This window comes from Saccopteryx bilineata, chromosome 3, assembly GCF_036850765.1.
Source record: "Saccopteryx bilineata isolate mSacBil1 chromosome 3, mSacBil1_pri_phased_curated, whole genome shotgun sequence".
Classification (NCBI taxonomy): Eukaryota; Metazoa; Chordata; class Mammalia; order Chiroptera; family Emballonuridae; genus Saccopteryx; species Saccopteryx bilineata.
The window spans coordinates 138,703,175-138,730,223 of NC_089492.1; the positions used below are offsets into that span (position 1 = coordinate 138,703,175).

General features: G+C 40.4%; 1 protein-coding gene across 4 annotated transcripts in view; it reads right to left on the reverse strand.

Moving 5' to 3' along the window:
• Positions 1-27,049, reverse strand: part of CTNNA2 (catenin alpha 2) — a 1,254,514-nt gene that overhangs the window by 852,502 nt on the left and 374,963 nt on the right. For all 4 annotated transcript variants that reach the window (XM_066267520.1, XM_066267518.1, XM_066267521.1 and 1 more), the window contains one exon: positions 11,843-12,009. In XM_066267520.1, coding sequence (XP_066123617.1) covers positions 11,843-12,009 — 167 coding nt within the window. The remainder of the gene's footprint in view (positions 1-11,842; positions 12,010-27,049) is intronic.

The following is a 27,049-nucleotide window of genomic DNA, read 5'->3' on the forward strand; positions in this document are numbered from 1 at the left end:
GGACTCCTGCAGGATTCTAATCAGCTCTTGTGATTTGGACTAAAGCAAAGGACAGCATATACACAGTCATTGTTTAACAATGCAGAAATACAAATGACCACTAACATGGCTGGAAAGCCATAGATAAACACAGTGCTGAGCTACAGAGATACATCTGTTTAAGCTTGAAACAAATGCAATGGTGACTTATTCAGCTGCCTTGCCAGGTTTCACTGAGTGGAAGAAGAGAACAGTGAATGCAAATCAGTGACCATGGATATCATTAATATTTTCACTCAGTAGAAATGATAATACCATTCAGTTTACTAACTAGGCTAACTCATTTTATTAGGGGAAGAGTTGTAGCAAGGGAAGTTCTTTAGAAAGGTAGTAATCAAGACTCCACACAAAATTAAGTTTCCATTCTCATCTTCTATGGGAATTCTGTGTCATTTTTTTCTTCCTAGTTGAAAAAATATAAAATGATGATTTAACTCCTCAATGTCAGTCTTTTCCAACTCCTATCCAGGCTCTAATAATATTCAAGGAAAAGGAAGATATATAATGGGAAAAAGTATATAACCTACTGTTGTATATTTGGATGTTTTTTAAAGACTGAAATCAAATTTCACTTTATAGTATGGAATGGTCCATCTAAAACATTATCATGGTTTAATGAGAATCTCCTACCTGAAATCTTTAAAACAGACCAGTGATACCCCGCTTTCTAGCGGGTTTATACTCATGAATGCTGTTATCAACGGCATCAGAGAGGACAGCCTGAGCAGTTAATTTGTTCCTGCTGCTTCTTTGAGTGGTAAACCTTTTCTCTGACATAAAACTGACTCCAGGGAAGAGCAAAATAATGATCTCAGAGAGAGCTAAATCTTCCATTTGTTTGCTAATATGTGTATATAAAATAGGAACCTAACTCATTGTTAATCATACCAATTTGGAATATTTATTTTGTTGCGTTACACAAAACTTATTTTCTCATTGGTTTCCTCTGAACAATCCAGAAACCAGTTCGAATTTGTTTCTAATTCAATGAATTGCTTTTGAAAAGAAACACCGATGAGGGCGCCTGTGTAAAGGAGGACTTAGTCATACTTATTAGTGTTCATCTAGAAGGATCTGAGAGGTCACCTACAGGCAAGTTCTCATTTAGAAAAACTATGGTTCTGATTCCATGCAAGGTATCGCAGAAATGGAGGAAATGGGACCAAGTCTGGACTGCGGGCACACATGCTGCTGTCACACACTAGGTGAGGACGAGCGAGACAGACAGACTGAGACAGACAGACTGTTGAAGGGACATGGACAAGAAAAATAAATGGAGGACAATCATCAGACACTTCTGAGAAAGAAAATTCATATAAAAATCATGTTTTTACTGGTGTCATCTGTAGGCCAGTGGCAGAGGCCGTCGTCATGCAGGTTCTTATTGGATTCAGGCATATGGTAAAGAAACTGTGGAGCCAGAAAACGGTGGGCCTTTGTTTATTATCCCTTTGAGTAGTAGGAACGTTCATGCACATCCTCGTGCCTCCTGTCCATCCAGAGTATGTGATGGGCAAATGAGTTTCTAAAATTTGTGTTTTTTGAGTTTTCTTACTTTCATTGTTAAAAATGGCACAGGGCAGGGCCAGGTATGTGATCAATTGCATATTGCCTTCCTGCTTGAGAAGGGCTATTGTTATGCTAATATTTGCTGGAGGAGGGGTTTTCCTGCCAGAAAAGTTTTGAAAGAAAGGAGAGGAAGAAGAAGCAGGGAGAAGCCAAGATGGCAGGGAAAGAGGGAAGCCAATTTTTGCAGAGAGGGAAGTGAGGGGGTTTTGTGAATTCTGCTAAGACTGGTGGGGCATTTGATTCTAGGAGAAACCGGAGAAGATTCTCCTTGTTGTGGAACTGGATAATGTGTCCAGGCTTTGTGAGCTCTGAATGAAGAGGGAAGTGTTTTCCCTGGGTGTTTCTCGTCGGCCAGTGCGAGACTTTAATAAAGGAATGACCCACCATTTTTTGACTCCACTGTTTCTTTACTGTCTGTCTGAGTCTAATGGGAACCTGCGAGTGCCTGGACACGATGGCCACGACCACTGGCCCTACAGTACGACTGGAACAGAAATTATTTTAAAAATGTATAAGGCAACATTAAAAAAAGGTAAATGTATGTTTTTCTTGTTTCCATTAATTGATTATCAACAAACATGATTTTATGTCAATAAAACTTGAACTGGAAATAACTTCATTTTTTGAAAAAAAGACCACTCCTGGGGGTCAGTGAGCATGAAAAAAATTCACTACTCACAGGGTTCAAGTCTCATAATGGCAGACCGGCAAACAGGCAGGGCTCGCAAACCCCTCAGCATTCTGGACTCTCCCGGACTCACAGGCCCCCACCAGCCTCAGCACCCCCAGCCAAACACGCTGCGCTGAAATCTCAGGGCTCCCAACCCCCTCAGCTCTCTCTCTCTCACACACACACACCCTCTCTCTTTCTCTCTCTCTCTGCACTCCCCAAAAAATCGAGCTGGGGGAAATACCCCTTCTCCAGCAAACAATAGCAAACAGTGGCCCCTCCCAAGCAGGAAGGCAATCTGCAATTTGCCCTCTGCCACCCTGAGGGCAAGGACCCATGGCCTTCCATAGACTACACACAGATGGCGCTGCCCCAATACAAGTGAGTAAACTTAAAAGACATTTGTTTACCAACATCATCCCAATAAATATAATTTTAAAAATCAGGTTTTAATTTCTGTACAAAGCCAATGTTCCTTTTTTCTTTCTGGAAGTCTGGGGAAAGGAAATTGACTACTGTGTTGATAAGCAAACACACATCAGAGGAGCCTGGGAAAGTTATTCCAAAAGCTTTTTCCATCCTCCTGGGACCCACAGTGATAGATATAAATTAGTAAGTGTGAGGAGGGCTACTTGTCAGACAGGTCTGTGACTGAACCCTGGCTGTGTCATTTGTTAGCTCTGTGATCTAGGGAAGTGGCAACCTTTCCGACCCTCACTGTCTCAACGCTACGCTATCTACCAAAGCCAATTTAAACACGAAGTACAAAGAGTTGGACATGAAGAAAATGAATCCTTTTACATTAATAAATTTGAAAACTTTAAAGTGCCAAGATTCGTACAAAAAGAAATAGAGAACTTGAATAGACCAAAGAGTGTTATAGAAATGGAAATGGTATCCAAAGACTTCTTCTATACCCTTTCCCCAAATAAACTGGGCAAAATATATATTTTTTAAAAAGAAAAGATAAACGTTAAATAGCCAATACTTAGCCAAGTGCCTCGCCTAAATTAGGAGCTCCTTAAACAGAGATACTGACCTGCTGCTATGTATAATAGTATCCACCTGAGGGGATGTTTTTTTCTTAAATCATTTTTCTCTCTGTGTGTGTGTGTGTGTGTGTGTGTGTGTGTGTGTGTGTGGCAGAGACCGAGAGAGTCAGAGAGAGGGACAGACAGACAGGAAGGGAGAGAGATGAGAAACATCAATTCTTCATTGCGGTCCCTTAGTTGTCCATTGATTGATTTCTCATATGTGCTTTGACTGGGGGGCTACAGCAGACTGAGAAACTCCTTGCTCGAGCCAGTGACCTTGGGCTCAAGCTGGTGAGCTTTGCTCAAACCTGATGAGCCCGCACTCAAGCTGGCGACCTTGGGCTCCAGCTGGTAAACTTTGCTCAAACCTGATGAGCCCGCGCTTAAGCTGGAGACCTCAGGGTCTCGAACCCGGGTCCTCCGCGTCCCAGTCTGACACTCTATCCACTGCGACACTGCCTGGTTAGGCTTCTTAAATCATTTTGAACAGGAAAGGCTTCATCTTACTCTTGGAATGTTAGCCGATGACATGGGACTGGGACACAGTGGAGGAACACTGCTGATGGGAACCACTGCTGGTGATGGCACTGAGGAAGAGGCCATGCTAATATGGGAGACTACTGGGAGACCCTATACCCTGAATGGAAAATTGTTTCCAATAAACTGATAAAGGTAGCCCTTCAAGGCAGCTGACATAGCCTTCCTCGTAACATATGCCCTTGTGACCTTGGATTACAGACACCTGTCCCCTTCTGCGGCCAGGCAGGGCTCACACCAAAGTGAGTACCCTTTGCTAAGCCAAGTTTTTCTGTCCTTAATACTAGGAGCCTGTATGTTGGTACAGCTAAAAAAAAAAAACAAACTAAAAACTTCCAGAAAAGATAGTAGCATTTTCTCCTTAATTAGTGGCCTTAGATATTCATTCATGGCAGAGCCTGTCACTTAAACTCTGAAAACGTGGGTCTGCTCACAGAGCTTGTTCCAAACCCCCCTATTCCTAAGCAAACCTGCCTGCCATTAGTATTTAGTCCAAAGCTGCATCAAAATGTTTGAGACAGACACCTTGTTAGCCTCCAATTTTCCTGATTTAAATTGCAGACATTCATTCTAATATAAAAAGGTAGTCTGAGAAGTCATGTATTCACTAAATACTTATTAAGCACCTACCAGGAGGTAGGCTGGTCCCTCCTCTCCTGGACAGTGCGATCTGGTTCTCCCATTGACACTTACTGCTCCTACCAGTGCTTTAAATCACTATTGTTATCATCGTTTTGTTTGGACAGATGACCTCATTCTAGGGTCCTACTATTGAAACCTGAATGAATTTTAAGTGACATTGATGAAACTATTGAGTACGTCACAGGCAACTCTTCTGTTAGGATCCAGGTTTATAGCTAAGTTAAAAATAATTTCTGGGAAACAGGAGTTAGCCAAGTGAATGAATGAATGAATTCCAGACTCCACATTTAACTGCTTGCCCTGCTTAGCTGTGGGTGTCTCAGCACTGCTGTCCTACATCTTCTGCCTCCTAAAGAGAACCTGGCTTTCTTGATTGCATGTTCTGTTTCCTTGTTAACAAGTGAGAAAAACGATTTCATCGGCAGGCGAATGATTAAATGCTAATGTTATATATTCTTAATGTGCCATGTTTTAAAAAGTACAGCAATAATAGAGCTGGCTATATTTCCAAAGTTATTTTCAGCTTATGCAAGAGAAACGACACTACCCAGTGTCACTGAGTACTTATGATGGATAAGACATTGTTTTAAATGGTTTACATATATCTAATTTAGTCCTTTTTAACAAAATAAACTTCTGCCCTGGTCAGATGGCTCAGCTGGTTCAAGTGTCAGCCCAAAGCACAGAGGTTGCCAGTTCAATCCCCAGTCAGAGCACATAGAGGAACAGATCGTTGTTTCTGTCTCTCTCCCTTCCTCTCTCACTACAATCAATATATATTTTTTTTAATTTCTAGTTTATAGAAGAGGAACTGAGGTTAGAAGAATGATACAGCCTGCCTGAGAGGTATCCCAGCAAGTGCCCGCCGGAGCCAGGCTTTGAACGTTCATACTTTGAACTCCTAGGCTGTCTCAGTTTCCCAGAAAGGATGACCTTATAAAGCTGAAGGAATTTGGGCTTGGAGTAAACTGACCAGCTGAGTATGAGGACTCATTAAGAGCCTTGCCCCACCTAATCAGTCTGGGTTCCAGTCAATCTGCCTCTTTAATAGTTTAAAACCGAGCCCCCTTTTATAATACACACTGACCTGACGTCCCCTTCACTTCTCTTCCCTTCACTGGCCTGAATAATTTCAGTCCTCTGTTAATATGTCTCCTTGCTTGGGCTCTCTCCTATTCTAATCCCTTCTCCACATTGTTACCAAAATTATTTATCTAGATCACAAATCAAATTCTAATGTTTAGAATTACTCTATGGCTCCCCACAATCAATACAAAGAGTCTAAAATAATTGTTATATTATCTAGGAAACTCCACAAGCTGTATCTCTCTGTATCCAACTTTGCCACCACATCTCCCCACCTGATTCTCTATGCCCTAACGTTAGAGAATCAATTATAGTATCATGAACAACCCACGTTCCCTCTCCAGCTCTCGTGCCTTTGTTCTTGCCTTGGTTTGTGGAGATCTCTGCATTGAACATCTGGCCTGACCTGAGTCCACCTTCCATCTATGGCAAGAGCACCACATGTATGAGCTGTCAAACACTCTCCCTGGGTTGGTTATTAAATCCAAATTCATTCCCTCTGCCTGCTCTGTGAAATCACGGCTGGGCCCTCTGCATAGTGTTTCTTTCTCTATTGGCCCTATGTTAAGCTCTGTCCGTAGAGAGTGCTGGGCAGGCAACGAAGGAGGTAAGAGTTGGTTTCCTGGTTTTGGTGTGCTCCCTCACCAGGATCTGCTGGGTGGCAGGGGGTGGGGGGATGGAGCTTTTCCAACAGCAGGTGGCCAGCAGTTCCCCTCAGCATAGCCCTGGGTGATTGCGGGATGCCTCCAGGAAGACACTTCTCCATGAGCAGTTTTCATTGACACCCCGAAGAGCAGATTTCTAGCAAGTTCCACTCATGTGTGTGGCACCGCAGTGACTTCTCTGTCATCCAGTGAACTAAGGACAGCTGGACTTCTGCCCTGGTTGGGATACGGGATGGAGGCTATCTCAGTCCTGTGGGTAGTGGCTACTCCTCACCGCAGCCATCCCTACGTCCCTTAGAGTTCTCTTTACTTGTTACTTGCCAATCCCTTGTTACTGTAATCTGCTACTAGAGTTAATAATTCTTTGTATTTAACCTCTCCTGCTTGAGTTACTGTGTAGTTTTGCCCCCATTATTGGACAGAATGATAAAACCAGCAGTTCTTATGATGGGGCCAACCTCATCCAATCACCCTCAACTCTTAGCCCCCAGCTTCAAGCTTAGGCCTGTTATCCCAGACTGTTCAATCCAGTCCAGACAGCTGTTTCAAAGTCAATCTCCTTGAGTTCTGTGAGACCCAATCCCGAGACCACCCTTTCCCAGTCACATCACCTGCTTCCTCATATTATCTTTAATTGACCAACGCTTTGTTTTGTTTGAATGGCCTCATCCTTGGCTTGGAGGATGGTGAGGAAAAACAGGAATGCTGAACAAATTAAGAAATCAACACATCTCATCCCCCTCTAAACAATTAACTCGTAGAGGCCAATGGAACTAGCAAGATTGTGGAAGTTTTATGTGAGCGATCAAGGAAGAGAATTTCCACTTTCTTGCTCCATTTAGTCCAGAAGCATAGAATGGTGAGAATAGTTAGTCTTGAGACTATGAGAAAGGGGCCAATAGAGAAGGGTGCCCTCACTGAAGAAAAGGATACAGAAACCTAATTATTATCACATTTTATGCCTTGATCAAGCTTTGCCTGAAGCTATACTTATGTACTTAATTTTGGAGAGTCAATATATTCTCTTTTTAAAAGACCAGGCTAATTTAGGTTTCTGTTATTTAAAATGTAAACCATCCTAATTATTATGTTTTCCTTTTAGGTGAGCCCAAAGCAATATGTATATTTTTTCAGCATGAATTGCACTCTTTTCTTAATAGTAGCCCCCACTAGTTTCTAAAGTTTTGAAGATAGGCTCGGAGTCTTATTCACTTCTAAAAAGTTTTACATATAGTAGCCATCAAGTAAGTATTTCTGGGCAACTTAACTATATGATAGTTCAGACAGAAAAGATATGCTAAGAACCAGGGCAGTAATGTCCACCTTTCTAATCAGAGACAAGGATATTTTATGCCAATTGAGTGCTGTTATTCAAACACAAGAGCCATATTAGAGCTGTAGGACTAAGTGGGAGCTTATTTAGAAATAGTAAGTTACTGAAGACTCACAAGAATATCTGATGCTAATGTCACAAAAAGCACAGTTAACATTAAAGTCACCCTATCTCATCAACACTGCCAAACCATGGGATGGCAGAATGAGATTTTGCTCTTGGTAGCCACTAAGAAAATTTGTCTTTTCTAGGAAGTTTACTGAGGAGTTGTCGTTTATTTTTCTATTCTACTTTCTACAGAGAAATTCTGAAATAATCGAGAACATTGTTATTCTAGAGTCTGGCCTGAGGAGAGGAATAAAAGGTGATTGTTTTCTCTGACACACACATGTCTAGATGTGTTTATGTGCAATGTGATCACCAATGCCAAAACTGACAATATAATCTGATCACATTAAATCAGAGTCTAGGGAAGTAAATACCCCTCTCTATCACTGACTGAAATGCAGGATTCCTTTAGAAGTCTGAAGGGCCACATGTCAACCTCATTCACAATCTCAACTGATTCCAGGAGACACCAGGTGTCTGGCTAGGGAATCACTCACCAGCAATTTCAACAATAAATGCAATAACAATTCGCTATCTTTAAAAGATGTGTGATGTGAAAATGAGTACTTTAGCTTTGCTCAGAAACATCAAATTCCCATTTCGGTTATAATTCAGCTTTGAACTATGTCATCCACTATTCCATCCCTAGCCCCCTGATTTAAAACAAGGACAGTAGCAAAAATCATTTGCAATCACGTGAACCCTTAATATAATATGCTCAAATTAGGGTTCCACATTAGAGCACACACTAATGCAAGCATGAGAGGACAAGTAGCATAATATGGACAAACTAGCACGCAGCATGTTAAATGAAGAAATGGGACTCTAGCAGCCATGGAAACTTAGGTTTCAAACATAAATGAAAGGTAACAGAATATAGAGACCCAGCCAGATCACACCACCTCTGCAGAGCTCCAACTCTTTCCTCATTTTTAGAGTGTGAACGGTATTTGCTCATAATCAGTCAGTTTGCAAACAATTACCTATGTGGTTTCAGAGAATGAAGGTGGGAATTTTAGGAGAGGAACTTGGTTGTTCTACATCCACTCAGTGAATTACTGATGGAGAAACATGAATATAAGTTTCTGATAAGAAGGCAATTCCCTCTACATTCCTGTAAGTTGCAATACTCAGAAATGAGAAAAAAAAAATTGTATCTGGAAAGAATAAGAAAATATTTGGCATATGGCCTAAATGACAAAAACTATGATGCATAATATTTAAAGATAAAATAGCCATGCAGTGACTACCATGGCAGGAAGCTACACAACTCACTATAGGGTGTTATTTCAAGCTTCGGAACCAAATGGAAATCGAGTCACTATGTTATTATTAGAAAGTAACTGTCACTCTTTTTTGCCGTCCGTGTTTTATCACCTCCGTGGAAAAGAAGTCTTTTTTTTCTTAATTTGGAAAAAAGCCTTGCTAAAATTTTAGATGAAAATTCTAACGTGCTCCATCAAAATATAAAAGACATTTTCTTCATCCCAAGTTAAAAACAATTCTATAGATTGGGTAGACAACACCAGTTTGTTTTTGACAGAATGTGCTTCTATGAAAAAACAAAAATGCTACTAAGAAGAATATGTTTGCAGTGAATCGTTAACACACTATATTTTTTTCGGGGGGTGGGGGAATAGCCCTATAATATGAAACCGACTGACCTGAATGGGAAGTGTGCCAGGGACCACAGCCTGAGTGATTCCGTGACAGCACCAGACACTGTCATTCCTCACTTGCCCACAAGATAGCAACATTCCACCACGGCTCCTGGCTACGGAGGCTGCGCTCCCCGAAGAACAAATGTGTTATTTCGGCTACAATCATTTGTAATTTCACTACTGACAGTCTGACAGGACTTCTTAATATTGCTGGGTTGACCTTTCCATGATTTTGTGCTAAATCCTTTAACTTCTTTTCATCTGCAGTGTCGGGGAGAGAACACAATTGACTCCACATGATGACAGGCCACAGTGACCTCAGCGGCCAGCAGCACTGGGCAAACCAGGTGGGTGCAAGGCGGGATTACCTGGCATTACAGGCCCGCACCCCGCGTACACCCTCCACACGCGCGCAGTCCGGGGAGGGTGTTTAGCCAGTCCTCACTCCCCAAGAACGGCTGAGCAGGGCCTTCCACAGCAGGGGGAAGAATGACATATGGATGTAAGTTAATTTCCTTAGACTCAGTCCTAGACTCTGCCTGGGAAAGGAAGATTGTTCGTCTGGAGAAAAACCTTTCTTAAAATGTTGTCTTTGAAGACTAAGTCAGCTGTGTGGGAAGACAAGATTTTTACTCCAACACACTTTAGAAAAGATTATTTCTTAGCTACACGATGCACAGACCACAGTGGGATGGGAAGAGAGCCCTCCAGCACTGAGGTCTGCTAGAGGCTCGAGGATCTTACAACAGCACCACAGTTGCTAGTTACCCAACACTCTCTTTGAGCCAGACTTTGTGACAAATGTTTCATAGGAATTTTCCCTTTTTAAACCTCCCACAGTTCTGAGGGCTGTACTGCCATTAGGCCATATTAACAGAGGACGTGTCTGACACGTAAGGAGATGTAAGAGTTATAACACGGCTGGCAAGCAAGTGGACATCAAATCAAGATAAACCTAGGCAATCTTACTCCAGTGGCAAAATGACTCATCATAATGTAAAGCCTCTCATAGTGCTCGACTCAGCCTATTTGCAATCAACCTCCCTGGCTCATGAGGGACTCTTCTAAGACTATTCTGAGAAAAACTCCCAAGCAAGTTCTGCTATATGTCACTTCACTCCTCAGGCCCCTGGAATAGGAACCATAAAGCGATCTGTGGCTTAGGAACATGGAACTCAGGCTGAAGATGCTGAAATCTGAAGTTTTTTCATCTTGTTGCAGAGTTTATATATAACTTAGAAATCCTGGCTGCTTTATTGGGGTGAACTCAGATAAAAGACCTGGCCCTAGGTTTTTTGACAGAAAATGATTTGGGATATTCCTTTGAAAATTACTGAATAAATTTGAGGTGGCAGATGAGGGGACAGTAGGCTGTCGTCATTCATTTCCCCTCTCACCAGCCCCCTTATTGTGCATTCCACAGTCAAAGAAAATGAGGGCTGAGGGTTAGTCAGAGGGAAAGTGATATGACAGGCATGGCAAGAGTAGGGGAACTAAGTCAGCTACATGTTGGTTCTCCAAAAAGGGAAGTGCATGGTTCTCATCCGTCATCTACGGCCTGAGATCAGTCCAGGGTTGGTACCAACTGTGCAGGGGAAAGACTGACGGACGGCTAGAAATGAGACTCTCTATGCAGAAGTCATATTCCTAGGTACTTAAGTTTATCTTAGTTCAACCGGTTGAGCCGTCTTGATTGCAATTCAGTACAAGCCAGTGATGAGAAAAACAAAGGAAGGCCCAGCTGTCAAAGACTGAGAAGTTCACCTTGGCCCTGGTCCAGTAAATCTGGAAACAGAGTAGGGCTCCGCTCTTCATTAGGAAACAGAATAGTTAAAAGGAGCCAAGGGGCCATGGCAAGCACGGTGCATATAATGTTGTTCTATAGGTTGGTGGGGTACGTATATGCCCACAGACCCAACCCAGGAATGACAGATGTTAGGTGCGGTGTGACAAGATTGATTCTAGTTATGGGAGGTGTGCAGGGGGTCCCTTTTATTGCCAGGCTCCGATAGGCTCAAAGTCCACACATCTAAGTAAGGGCAAGACTGGGAAGATGACAAAATATACTCAACATGTGATCCATATTAAGATGGGCAAAGGGAGGTATTTGACCAGCAAACCAGAAGAGCTGGCCTAGTAAAAACTACCACATGGGCCAGAACTGCTCTGAATCTAAGACAGGGCCAAGGCAGGTGCACCATGCTCAGCCGCAGCCTCCGCAGCCGAAATGAGTGCAGCTTTGTACTCAGGAAAGTTAAGGGGGAAATCTAATCTCTGTCTTTGGAATGAAAACAATTCAACTGCATCTTCTATAACTTTTCCAATATATTATTGAATATAATTTTAGTATTAGAAAAATGTGGGGGTATACCTCATGGATAAGTGACCAAGTTATCTAGTGAGCAGGGGAGCATCTTTCGTACAGTTCAGTGCTGTAATACACCTGGTCAATACTGCCACCCGCATAAAGCAAGTTTCAGTAAATTCTACATACGTACAATTTTCAGATGAGATAAAAGTCTCATGACATCCGCCATGTCCGCTAGGATGAGTAACCGTGTTACAGCTGAGAGCAAAGCCCTTGCCGCCCGCACCATGGTGCCGCGCTTCACCGATGAGCACGGGTCGTCAGCAAACTCCGAAGAGGCGATGCGCATGGTCTCACCTGGAAGACAACACGGAGACGTGGGTGGGCGGGAGGCTCAGAGGCTGGCAACCCTGAAGATCTGTGGATAGACGATTATTCTTCTCATGGCAAAACTACCATAACTAGGGAGTGCTTCCGCCACTTCCAGGACTGCAAAACCTTTCCAGTCAAGCACGTCAGTGCACATGGACTGGTGCTGTGGACAAAACAATGCGCCCCTTCCACAGTGAGTATAAAATTATGCATTTAGCATCGATAAGGAATATATTTAACTCAATTTGTCTAAGAGTTGAGATGAATTTTCCCTTAGCTTAATCATTGTCACTCTTCATTTCTCTTGGAACCAATGATATTTACTAGACAAACAGTTGAGGTTACTGACAGTTTAGGTACAGAGTTGACACAAAGGAATGAAACTTAAGACTTTGGCCTCATTAACACTGTACTTTTCATCGAGTGAGACCGTAACAGACCATAGAGATGCCCTAATCTAGCCTTTTGTACTCTGTTAGGAACTTATGTGCTAATATAGAGAACATTTTTTAAGGCAATTCAACCAAGCTGACAAATGTCTGTTAAAGCACATGCCTGTGTCAGATTCTCTACTAGAATCTGGAATTACAAAGGCGAGTGAGAATGCCCTGGTCTCAAGGAGTTCACAGTCTTACAGGGAAACGGGTTATAAATTCACACTCATAATGCTGCGATCAATCACATGCTGTAACAGACATATGATTAAGAATGTAGGCAAAGAGAGAAGGGAGTAATTTACTCATTTAGTGCAAGTCTGGGGTGAAGCTGTCGACTTCGGTGAGCTGGAAAGAACTAAGAGGTGTACCAGGAAGACAGGTGGGAAGGCACCTTAGATGAGCAGGGTGCGAGGCTCCCAACCTGGACTGGGCACCGAGGGTAGGGCACTGCGGTCACAGGGAAGGCACAGTGAGGGAGGGCAGGGGGAAGGGCAGTGCCAGTGCCTGCAGTGCTGAGGAGGAGATTTGGACTGTGTCCTCAGCAGGGACGGAAGTGACATTAAAAGATGTTTAGCCTGGCCACATTACATAAAGGAAACTGGAAAGGACAAGAAGAGGGCAGTGAAACCAGGTAACAGAGCACAGGCAGTTGTAATCTGAGAGAGCAGTAGTGAGGGGGCCAGGAGAAAGGAGTGTGATATGGAGAGAAAGGGAATATTACTGAGATCTGTGTCAGAGAAGCAGCCCATCTAGGGATGGATTAGATGTGGAGAACAGAGAGAGAGAGAAATGGAGTTGCTGGTGAACACTGACACAATACCACTGACGAGTACATATATGCACAAGGAGACCCAGGACTGGGAGCAAGGGGAGATCATGAGCTAGGGTGAAACTGGTCCCGTGTCAAAGGGTAGATATCCACCTGGGGCAGAGAGGACTGGGGGAAGCCTGATGACTCTTCGCAAAGCAGAGGACACACGTGGCATACAAGCTTCAGTAAAATAGAAGATCAGAGTTAACATGACAGGTTATTTCATTTAGGGTGAAATTTCTTCACAGACATTATTACTTCTCATCTGTTAATGAAAACCTAGTTCATTTAAATAAAGCCAATTATATCATTGAAAGACTGGGTGTTCCGTAATTTATCCTAAGATACAAGGGGAGAAAAATCTCTTTCCATTTTACAGGCAGATCAGAATATAAGGTAATTTGCTCAATTAGTGTGATAGTTACTTAAACTCTTGCAGTAATACCTCTTTATACTTGGGAAATATGGGCAGATAAGGAAATAATTGTCCTGTCAGATTTTCAAAAGAGACTACCATTCTAAGTATATTCTATCGCTAACCAGCTTATTTGTTATGCCTACACACCAACAAATAGCTTGATATATACTGCTCATAAAAATTAGAGGATATCTCAAAATGAATATGAAGCGATTAAAAAAAAAGAGGCATTTTATTATTTTTTTTAACAAGAACATCAGAAAAGCAAACAAGTCAAAGAAAGTTGTTCAATTATACAAATGAGATACAAAACCAGCTTTTATTTCATTGGTGAAAATGCACTATACAAAAGGCTGAAAGTACTGGAGTATCTGCACACTCCCTGATCCCCTAATTCTTATGAGCAGTGTAAAACAAATAATGGCGAGGAACTTAAAAATCCATTACCATCCTGGCACAATGGTGAATTCTGTACCTAGAGGACAAAATGAATTTTAAAATAAAGGCTAGTAGTTAGGAGATATATCATATTCAATCCAAGTTCCCACCCCTGCCACAGGCTTATATAACTCTCCTTCTCCCTAGCTCCCCCAAAAAGTGTCATTAGCCAATAGCTATGTGGTTTGGAGAAGAAGGCTACCCCATTCCAACTCTGTAGAGTGTGGCTAAGGAGAACATTATACACCAAGGCAAATCTCACAAAATATTTGGCGGGTTACTCAGAAAAATTAATGAGTGGAAAGGACACATTGATTCAAGGAAAGGAGAGATTTGTTCTGCCCATGAAGTTAGGGAGTGACAGGGTTGATCCCCAGTTCTGCAGATTAAACTGCTATGAGCCATCGCTTAGGTAAGAGTAGTGGCACCCAGATGGGGCGACTCGGAACACAGGCACCCTTCCCAGCATGCGGAGGAGCCATGCCTAATCAAAGCAGTTTTCAAGTTCAAGCTTTCATACAGAAGGTCAGTATAATGGCTCTTCAAAGCCAATGGGTGCCACATATCAGTGTAGAGCTCTAGACTTGTGGCTTATAGCGGGCAACCCTGGGAGAAGTTCAGGAGATACACATGAAAGAGACAGAAAGAGAGGGAGAGAGACCCACATCAGTAAGTGTGACTCTGCAAAGGGAAATGTCATGTTAAATTCTGAGATTTTTCTAAGATAGATGATTTAATCCAATTAAAACTTAAACTAAAAACTCATTTTAATCAGAGATAAATGATTCATGTTATTAAAGACTTAAAAGAAATGATAATCCAAAGTTAGTTATAACTTTAATGCATTTTATATCCTTATAGTGTTAGGATTATTGAATTAAAATGGAAATCTATATTCCAAAATGACAAGTGAGTTTATCAGGATAAAAATTTTCCCCCCAGGGAACTGCTTTTTCTATAATACTAACCCTTTAGCTAAGAAATAGCACGCATGTATAGGAGAGGGAAAGGAGCCACAAGGGGGAATAACAGATCTGCCTGTTTCTTTTATTGATACGATTGCATTCAATCTCCTGTACTTTATTATAGACTCAGCACAGAGCACTTTCTTTTTTTTTTTTTTTTTAAATAAATTTTTATTAATGGTAATGGGATGACATTAATAAATCAGGGTACATATATTCAAAGAAAACATGTCTAGGTTATTTTGTCATTAAATTATGTTGCGTACCCCTCGCCCAAAGTCAGATTGTCCTCCGCCACCCTCTATCTAGTTCTCTGTGCCTCTCCCCCTCCCCCTAACTCTCTCCCTCCCTCCCTCCCATGCCCTCCCTCCCCCCACCCCTGGTAACCACCACACTCTTGTCCATGTCTCTTAGTCTCATTTTTATGTTCCACCAATGTATGGAATCATGTAGTTCTTGTTTTTTTCTGATTTGCTTATTTCACTCCTTATAATGTTATCAAGATCCCACCATTTTGCTGTAAATGATCTGATGTCATCATTTCTTATGGCTGAGTAGTATTCCATAGTGTATATGTGCCACATCTTCTTTATCCAGTCTTCTATTGAAGGGCTTTTTGGTTGTTTCCGTGTCTTGGCCACTGTGAACAGTGCTGCAATGAACATGGGGCTACATGTGTCTTCACGTATCAATGTTTCTGAGGTTTTGGGGTATATACCCAGTAGAGGGATTGCTGGGTCATAAGGTAGTTCTATTTGCAGTTTTTTGAGGAACCACCATACTTTCCTCCATAATGGTTGTACTACTTTACAGTCCCACCAACAGTGAATGAGGGTTCCTTTTTCTCCACAGCCTCTCCAACATTTGCTATTACCCATCTTGTTGATAATAGCTAATCTAACAGGGGTGAGGTGGTATCTCATTGTAGTTTTGATTTGCATTTCTCTAATAACTAATGAAGCTGAGCATCTTTTCATATATCTGTTGGCCATTTGTATCTCTTCCTGGGAGAAGTGTCTGTTCATGTCCTCTTCCCATTTTTTTATGGGATTGTTTGTTTGTTTGTTGTTGAGTTTTATGAGTTCTTTGTAAATTTTGGATATTAGGCCCTTATCTGAGCTGTTGTTTGAAAATATCATTTCCCATTTAGTTGGCTGTCTGTTTATTTTGATATCAGTTTCTCTTGCTGAGCAAAAACTTTTAATTCTGATGTAGTCCCATTCATTTATCTTTGCCTTCACTTCTCTTGCCATTGGAGTCAAGTTCATAAAATGTTCTTTAAAACCCAGGTCCATGATTTTAGTACCTATGTCTTCTTCTATGTACTTTATTGTTTCAGGTCTTATATTTAGGTCTTTGATCCATTTTGAATTAATTTTAGTACACGGGGACAGGCTATAGTCGAGTTTCATTCTTTTGCATGTGGCTTTCCAGTTTTCCCAACACCATTTGTTGAAGAGGCTTTCTTTTCTCCATTGTATGTTGTTGGCCCCTTTATCAAAGATTATTTGACCATATATATGTGGTTTTATTTAGCACAGAGCACTTTCTACGGTAAAGCCTTTGAGCTCCTCAAACTATTTCCCTCTGCTGGAAAGAAAAAAAAATTAAAATTTCCAACTAAGTGACTGAAGAGAAATAATACTTGATATGTATGTAGTGCTTCTATATAAAGATTTATAACATAAGTATTATTTTAAAAGCTGTATACATATTCACTCATGGATTTAAAAAGAATAAATTGTTAAAGTCACAAAGACATAGGATCACATCCCAACTCCACCTCAATCATTACTAAATATGTGAGCTTGGTGATGAATCAACCTTTGTGTTTCAATCCCCTCCACTGTAAGTAAGGGGTGAAAATGATGATGGTTGCCATGTGGACTGTGATTTAGGGATAAAGGTTAGAGATGATGCATTCAAAGAACACAACACAAGTCTTCCTCACAGTGGGCTTATTCATTATTATTATTAATGCCATTGCTATTTTGGTTGATTCCACTTGCTGTGCACACAATAATTTAGAAGCAGTAAAACATCTACCCAAAAGGTGCTTATTGCTTTAAGTCAGATTATACAACTCCCCTCACCCCAAGTATGGTGCTAGTGCTTGGTTTCCTAATCAGTGTTTGTTCTGATTCATATGCTAACCTAAAGGCATTCAGATGAATAAATAACTGTGCATAAGCTTGAGATAATATCAACTCAAATGTGGAATAAAGCAGGGAAAGTAATAATAAATAGAAGAGAATGGTGACATGCAGAGGACAGAGTCTCAGGAGCAGACAAGTCATTCAGAAAGCAGATCATGAACCAACAGCATGAATGCCATGTGTCTCATCCTTTGAAGGGTGACCCTGCATTCAAGGTAAGCACTCTTTCAGTACTTGATAAATAAACTATTGGAAAGCTGTGAGAAGCAAGGAGAAAGGTCTGGTGAAAAGCTAGGGTTCAGAGAAGAAAGAATGAAGGAATGGAAAACTCGGAAAGTTAATGGTCCAAGACGTTAATGAGAATTGAATTTGTCCTGCCTTTGCATGCTTTCAGCAATGGCAAGCACTGGGCTCGTCCCCTAGAGTCAAATGAGGAGAAACTACAGTGAGGAAGAAAATGAAGAAAAATGCAAGCTGCAGAGCAAATGTAATGAAGCAACCAGAACAGGAGTAGAGTCAGACACAGAAAGCCAAGTAGAGAAATGACAAGACACTAATCATCTGTTGTGTGGTAATTTACACTGTCAACATTTTTATTATAAAATAAAGATTGTGCCATTTAAGAACTGAAAAGTACAGACAACTAAAAAGAACCAAACTAGCGTACACCATTCCAATAACCAGAGACGGCTAACTACTGGAGAACATTTGATGACCTTCTAGAAAGTTCTGTATGCATATATTTCTAACCAGTAGTTATAATATGTAATAATATAACTGCAAATTCTCCTTTGTCTATATACATTTTCCTTTGTCTAATTATATAAATTATCTGGTATATAATAGTTCATGTTCTTGCAATTTTCCTCATTACAGAATTCTTAGAGCAGATGAGGGAAAAAGAGCAAAAAGTTCTAATCATCTTAGTGAAGGTTTGTTTCCTTTTCACAATAACCTACTCCTGCCTCAGACCCTTTTTCACATATATTTTCCTCAAGGTGCAAATCTTAAAGGACACTGAGAAATGGATCCTGTAGAGTAGAGCAGTGCAGCAAAATGCAATGTTTTCAGAGAAGCAAGCAAGATGAGTGAGCTGTAACACCTGACCACAGCTTCGCAAAGCTCTGGCCGTTTCCGTTCCCTGCACTGTGCACCATCACTGAGTCATATGCTCACAAAGCCATCATGGAATAAACATAACTGATTTGTAGGATGGTGACTGAGTATACAGTGGACATCTCCTGAACGCTTCATCATTCTGATTATGTTGTGGAGTCTGTAAAGCAATGCAATGCTTGAAAGCCACTTACTGCTCTGATTAGCTAATTTCAAAGCACAGTATGAAATTTTTATCTTCATTTGAGATAAACAAACTGAAATGTTAAATAAATAGTCAATGTGGAAAATGCCATGGAAGTTACAATGCTATCAGAGGCAATCTTGACACACTACACCATGCCTCTTGGTTCCTTTTTAGAAGACAGAGTTGACCGTTCCTTCGATAAGGATCATGCAGAGTTGGGTGATGTATAGGAAAGGATGACATGAGCAGGTGCTGATTTAGCCAAGGACCTCTGAACTCACTGCATGAGCAAACACTGAGGAATATCCTCTTTGGGAATGGTTACAGCAGCAATAAGATGATGCCCGCACAAAGTAATTCAAGATTCCTTCCATTTCAAGAGTCTATTAGGTTGTGTCTATTTGGAGTTCATATATCAATATGTGTTCTCTGATCTCATTCCTAATAAGTACAGTTCTCTTTTATTTGAAGCTTACAGTAAGCCCAGGTTTTTCCAAATGCTTAACATGGTTTAATTCAATCACTGCTCAATGAAGTAAATAATTTACATTGTCATCATTTATACCAAAGGAAACAAAAAAGAGAAAGGGAAGATTACTTAGCTAAGGTCAAACAGCTGGTAAGTGGTGGGGCCAGAATTCTAAGCCAATCTGGCTCTAGGGTCTATGCTCTTAACAACAGTGCTTTAGAAATACTTTAAAATTCTGCCTACTGTATTAAAATTATTTGTTTACATATCTCTATCTGGGCCTATATTATTAGTTGAAGACTTGTACACTATTTTCTTTAGTTAGTGGAGTATTGTAAAGGAAGAAGAGAGAGAGGAAGCAAGGGTGAAAAGAAGTAGGGAAGGAGGGAAGAAAAGAAGGAAAGGAGGGAGAGAGGGGAGGGGAAGGGAGGGAGGGAGGGAGGAAGGGGAGGGGAGGGGATGGGAGTGGAGGGGAGGGGAGGGAAGGGAAGGAGGAAGGAAGGATGGAAAGGGAGGATTAAACAAAGACATTTCTCCAGTTATTCTCAGGCTCCACCACTCTTTATTGCCTATCAGGACTGATTTATTACTGTCTGTACCTATATACTTTTGAGTTTTCACCCCTTTCCCAAGGCTGTAAGCTTGGTCAGAGTGGGGATCATAATTGCAGCATATTGATTTCTACATTTTTAGTACTTAACATATATTTGACATGGTACATTCACTCAATAACTATTGGAAAAAGCAAAGGAAAGCCTACCTGGAACCTTACATTTTGAAACATATCAATTTAATGCTAAAGCAAAGAGAAAGGACAAAAGAAATCCTGAATGCTATACACTGCCTAATGAAATAATAATTTGAACATATTCTTCCTTTTTTATTTCTTTTTCAGTTAAACTTGAGAATTCAGCAAGCAGCTAGGAAGCTGTAACATTGAGAAAGGCAAGTGCTGGTAGAAGTTCCTCCTTAGTTTTGCTCACATGGGCATCTGCTGTCAACAACAAAAAACTGTTCAAACTTTTTTGGAAAGAATCAAGAATTGGAGGGAGCAATGTATGCATTTCACCCTAAGGTGGTTAGGACTCAAAATCATGATTAGTGGAAAAGGTTGACAATCACAATTTTTCAGAGCCTCAGGGATGATGAAATCGTGTATTTAATCAAGTAAAATCTGCATTAAATAAGCCACCTCCTGCAGACTCTCTCATTTCAGCACTGAATAGTTCAGATGCTTCTGTTACTATAAAGCAAGATAATCTGTGGCCTAAATATGTGAAATTCAAAAGAAAGCCTTATAGGGTTTTTTTTTTTTTTAAAGCAAGTATCGTGCAACCACATCAATGTAAATATATATTATAAAATAAGAATGTTGCTTTTTCCTTTGTCTTCCCACCAAGAGTAGTCCTTGGTAGAGGACTCTTTAACTTCATGTTTGTCAAGGAGCTCTCTGAGCAAATGAGACATGATATGAAAAATGAGAGAAGGCTAATGGGTCCACTATCTCTGAAGTGATTGCGAGACTGGAACATTTCTGATCTGGGTGGGCCTTCTTCATGCACCATTCAACACCTCACTCTCATCTTACAGGTAAAGACAGAAGCCAAGTGGAGAATGACTTGCTGGAGATCAGGCAGGAAGATGAGGCCAGCATTCCCGTCCTAATATCCCAATTCGGTGCTCTGGCCAAAGCCCCAGAGTGTCTGTGGGACCAACAAAGCATCATGTGGCACCAGCAAATCAAAACTTCCTCCGCACTTAATAAAGTCCCCAAATAACCACATGACCTTGTTCCAGCCCTGTCTCAGTGGCTGGTGCAGCTCTAAAGACAAAGGAACATTCTTGTTTGGTCAGACTCAGTTTTCTGGGTGGGTAACTGAACATATCCCAATGCAGTTTTCCCCATATCAAGATCTGTTCAGTATGCAAAAACATTACAAATGTCAGTAACTGATGATTAAGTGTATTGAATGTTATGAGCTATTAAACTTTGTTAGAGACAGTAACACACCACCTTGTAGAAGGTACAGATCATTAAGCGTATGGATTTTAATTAGTTCAGCTGTAGCCTTTTCCTAGGTTGGAAAAAGAGGGTATAAGGTAATTTTGTATTGTTGTACCCAGAAAAATTATCAAGCTGCAATATGACATAATTCACAAATGAAATCTTCACAAAGATCAGTTAAATCTAGCAAGAGCCACATTGCATAAAAAGGTGATTATTGCCTTGGGTTCAAATAGAGTGGAATATTATAACCTTGGAAATATTAAACAGTAATATGCTAAGCTTAAGAGAAAAAGTCGAGTATAGAAGATTAAGGAAGAACTCAGTGTCATTTAGCATTTTTATAAAACTAAAAAAAATTGACCAACATGTAAATTTCATTGTGCAGTAATAGTTTCTGAAATAAGTATACTATTTCAAATATATAATTAAAGAAAGCCTATTGAAAGAAAGTAAAGCTACAATGCCATTCAAATACAAAACTCTGATCATTCTGGTTTTTTTAATCCTCAAATTAGTGAAAAAAAATCAGTTTTGTCCATTTTGTATTTTAAAATATAATTTTATTGAGCTGTAATTTTATGGCACCATTTACCAGGTTCATAATACCAATTAGTTGGCACATTTTTTTGTTTTGTTTCATTTAAAAATATGTCGAAGTGTCTTCTTTCTTAAATTCATTTTTCTCATATGAGAATTTTTCCTGCATTTTCGTTTAACCAAAGACTACTTTAGAAGAAGCTGACTTTCCATTTCACAGTAGAGCAATTTCAATCATAATTTATTTACCTGAAGCTTATATGGTTCAGTTTATATAATGTGCCTTTTTAAATGCTTCTTATATGTTTTTATTTGCATTTATATGTTAGATAATATGAAATCAGTAATGCAAGTATTTAGTTAACTTAATGCCAAATTTCAAATATTACAGTAACTTATACATATATTTGTACATAAGCAGAGTATCCAGATATCCAAACTGGTATAAAAAGGTTTAAATTATATGGACTAACTTAGGAATAGTTTGTTGTAAATTTATGAAACCATATCAAAAACAGAAGGTTTCTAAAGAAATTAATGACAGTGGTGAATTGTAGCAAACGAAAGAGTCACAGACCCAGCTTCCGGTCTGGCCTCTGCCTCTACTTGGCTGGGTGACCTTGAGCAAGCCATTTAAGGTTTATGACATTTGTCTTTCTGTATTCCTCCACTGGATAGCTCTTAGCCTCTGAGAGATGGCAAAGACCACACCCTCCCCTTAGTTCCCTGTTAGACTGATAAAGGACAAAAAATATAGAGGAGATTCTCCCAGAACAATACAGACCTCATCTTTAATTAGTTCCTTGGTCCCACATTGGGCAGGTCTAGGTCAACAGCGAGATTTCAGGGTCTCACTATTCTCTTGACATCAAGACTTAAGTGAAAGTGGACCTGAAGGTTTTAGTACCCCTTTCCCATGGGTGATTCAATTTTCTTTAAGATTTCCAAAGGAAAGAAACCCTATCTCAACATACCACTTTCATAAAATTGGACGCAATTATAGATAAAAATTATAAAAAACAAATAATAAAGATTATAGAAAATCAGTGATTTTTTTTTTTCCTGTATCTTTCTGAAGCCGGAAACCGGGAGAGACAGCCAGACAGACTCCCGCATGCGCCCGACCGGGATCCACCTGGCACACCCACCAGGGGGCGATGCTCTGCCCCTCCAGGGCGTCGCTCTGCCGCGACCAGAGCCACTCTAGAGCCTGAGGCAGAGGCCAAGGAGCCATCCCCAGCGCCTGGGCCATCTTTGCTCCAATGGAGCCCCGGCTGTGGGAGGGGAAGAGAGAGACAGAGAGAAAGGAGGGGGGGGGGGTGGAGAAGCAAATGGGCGCTTCTCCTATGTGCCCTGGCCGGGAATCGAACCCGGGTCCTCCACACGCCAGGCCGATGCTCTACCGCTGAGCCAACTGGCCAGGGCCAAATCAGTGAATTTTAATCTTCTATTCTACAAGAAATATGAATCACCTGACCAGGCGGTGGCACAGTGGATAGAGCATCAGACTGGGATGCAGAGGACCAAGGTTCGAGACCTCGAGGTCGCCAGTTTGAGCATGGGCTTATCTTGTTTAAGTAAAGCTCACCAGCTTGGACCCAAGGTCACTGGCTCGAGCAAGGGGTTACTTGGTCTGCTGTAGCCCCACAGTGAAGGCACATGTGACAAATCAACCAATGAACAACTAAGGAACCACAACAAAGAACTGATGTTTCTCATCTCTCTCCCTTCCTGTCTGTCTGCTCGTATCTGTCCCTTTCTCTGACTCTCTCTGTCTCTGCCACAAAAAAAAAAAAAAAGAAATGTGAATCACTGTTTCTGTGAAAATAATAGAGGGTGTCCAAAATGTCAGGAAACCTAGGACAAAGATATTCAAAAGTATGCAGTTAAATTTCCAAGTAATATGACCAATATTTTTTTTCAACCTCCAGACATTACTTCTTATAAAGAACATAACAATTTAAAGCAAGAATCCAACTGTTAAACTGAAAAGCAGCAGGATAAGTGCACTCTTTCCCTGTTTGCAGACTTTTCTGGACACTCTCCAGCCAGTTGGACCCATCCTCAGGGTCTGTGTCAGCCTCAGTCTTCCAGCCTTTCGCAGGCTGCTCCGAAGCAAAGACGGGCCCGTTTTGTGCTTCTTAATGCTTATTTCCTTTAAATTAAAGTGGAAAAATTATAATAACTTAAAAAATCATCCTCTATGCCCTTGCCAGTAAAGGTAAGTGCCGGTCCTTTAGTAAACATATTACTTGCTACAAATTAATAAACTCACATTGAGAATATTAATTTAACCTCCCAGGTAGGTCTGCCTATGGAGAGAGAGTATTCTAATCATGCTGTTAGCATTCCACTCTATGACAGCATAATGATTAATAAACTAACCTGGAATTTTAAAGCAAGTGCACACGGCTGTTTAATTCTTACATCACTTACATACTAGGAGGTGGAGTGACTGAACAGCAATTGCCCTGGGGCACCATTAGGAGGTGTCTGTATTAAATATAGAAACTAATTTGGAACACTGAAGAAAAGTTGATTTTCAATTCTTACTCTTAACAGCAGGTGGTTCTCCACACCAAAAGGAGTTTAAAGGAAAGTTTGGAGAAGAAAAGACAGATGTCAAAGTACTCATAGGTACGAAAGAATTGAAAAGTTACCTAGTACTACCTGGGCTTAACATACAAATATTTTTAAATTTTTTTATTAAATTTATTGGAGTGACATTGGTTAATCAAATTATATAGGTTTCAGGTGTACAATTCTACAATACATCATCTGTATATTGCATTGTGTGTTCACCACCCTAAGTCAAGTCTCCCTCTGTCATCATCTATCCCCCTCTACCCTCCTCCACCTTCCCCCACTCTCCTTTAAAATGTACATTTTCAAGCCATCTCCAGACAGTACTCATGAAGTAAGAATTCATGAAGTAAAAAGTAGGCACCCAGGCACATTGGACAGGAGACAGTGGCAGCCCAGGTTAATTCAGTCCAAGCACACTCAGAGGTCACCACCTGGTTACTTGTTACTAAGATTCGAAAAGAGGTCAGATGAAACCATCACTCATTCTTTACAGAATGCCCCATGGAAACAGAGGAGAGTCAAGTATATTTAATTATCAAGACAAATTGTGGGTTCAACAATTTTTAATAGATCCATTTGTTATCTTCACACAATCCTGACTTAAAGAGTCTTTCCAGGTATAAGTACCTCAGCATGCACACGCTTGTCACATAAGCTCCCACCAAGTGTGCCCTATTTCAATACTCCAGTCAAGGCTTTGGCATGGAGAGCTGAGAAAACCAGCCAATGGAACCATTTACAAAATTTAGCTTGAGGGCTTCTCCTGCTTCATGTGCTGCTACACATCATAATTACACTTGAGAATCCCAAAATCTAATAATTTTCGATAATCAACAGATGCAGTTTGAGATCACTTCCAAAAATGGCAGCATCACAAAACTCTCTCTTGTCTTATTCTGTGTGGATCTCTTCAATGTAATTAATGTTACTTCCTCACTTCTGATTACCTTTAGCTCATCTCCTCCTTCCCCAGAGACTTAGATGACTAAATGCTCTCAAGAACCCTTTCCAATTTTGGATCCTATGATCCAAAACACAATAACAGCTATTATTTATAAAATGCACCAGGCACAATGATGAGTACTTTACCTACAACATTGTCTCCATTTCAGTGATTAAAAAAAAATGTATGGCTTATTGATTTTTTTTCTTTTTTTTATTTTATTTTACTTATTCATTTTAAAGAGGAGAGAGAAAGACAGAGAGAGAGAAAGAGAAAGAGAGAGAGAGAGAGGAGAGAGAGACAGGGGAGGAGCTGGAAGCATCAACTCCCATATGTGCCTTGACCAGGCAAGCCCAGGGTTTCGAACCGGTGAACTCAGCATTTCCAGGTCGACGCTTTACAAACCACTGCACCACCACAGGTCAGGCCTGATTTTTTTTCAAGGTTGGCTTTAACTCTACCATTTAAGTCTAAGGCTGCTGGACTTAAAGTCTGTGATCTTAGGAACCTTGACGTTCTATACCAAGGGTTTATTTGTAAAATCATCTAAAACACAACCTAGTGATGATGATGAGTAGAAGGATGATGATAGTAATAATGAGAATAAGCTAATCTGATTTAATGCTTGTTCAGTGTCACACACTGTTCTAAGTACTACATTTTCTCATTTAATCCTTATGGAAATTCAGTGAAGTAGGTACTATTCCCTTTTAATAGGTAAGGAAACTGAGTCAACTACAGATTAATGAACTTACCAAAGGCTAAAATAACTTTAGGTAATAGAATGAGGATTTTAACCTAGAAAATCTAACTACAAATTTTTGTAACCACTTCTAATATAATGCACATGGTTATATGTCAAACAAAACAATAAAAACCAGTAACAAATATATAGTTATCACAATAATAATTGGTTATAACACCAATGCTAAACATACACATCTAGAAGTATGTTGTGACAATATTTTGAAACTGATCTTTCAGTTTAAATCTAGACTAGGGGTCCCCAAACTACGGCCCGCGGGCCACATGCGGCCCCCTGAGGCCATTTATCTGGCCCCTGCCGCACTTCCGGAAGGGGCACCTCTTTCATAGGTGGTCAGTGGAGGAGCATAGTTCCCATTGAAATACTGGTCAGTTTGTTGATTTAAATTTACTTGTTATTTTAAATATTGTATTTCTTCCTGTGTTTTTTTTTTTTTACTTTAAAATAAGATACGTGCAGTGTGCATAGGGATTTGTTCATAGTTTTTTTTTATAGTCCGGCCCTCCAACGGTCTGAGGGACAGTGAACTGGCCCCCTGTGTAAAAAGTTTGGGGACCCCTGATCTAGACACTAATCTTGTCCTCATGTACTCTAATTTTAAAGGGGTAAGAATACATAAAAGGAGGAAAGTCCTCATCCTTCACCGTATAATCAGACATCTAAATACTATGCGTGTCCTGATGCATAGACATTCAACTAACAATATTGTGGCTACGATGTGATCAATACCAATTTTTTTTCCCCTGATATAGAGACAACTTTAGAAACTTCTGGAGCCTGCTGAGAAGCAATCAATAAACAACTAAAATGAAGCAACTACAAGTTTATGCTTCTTCTCTCTCTTCTCCCTTCCTTCCTCTCTCTTGCTCCCCCTAAAATAATTAAATAAAAAAACCTGAAAATTTCTTGAACCTGAAAATACTCAATACTCTAAGAGTAAGCAAAAATACATGACTTCTTTTAGGCTTAGAGCATAAAGCTTTGTATTGTGATGCCTCCTCCAATCAACATTTCTTCATCAAGACTGCAGACATTGTAAAGGACTGCTGATTGTGCATGAGAAGATTTTATATATATATATATATATACATGTTAAAGCAAGCATATCATATAGTCAAATAAGTCATAAATAATCACAAAGGTTAGTCTGCTATCTACTAATTATGCACATATATACCCAATAATTAT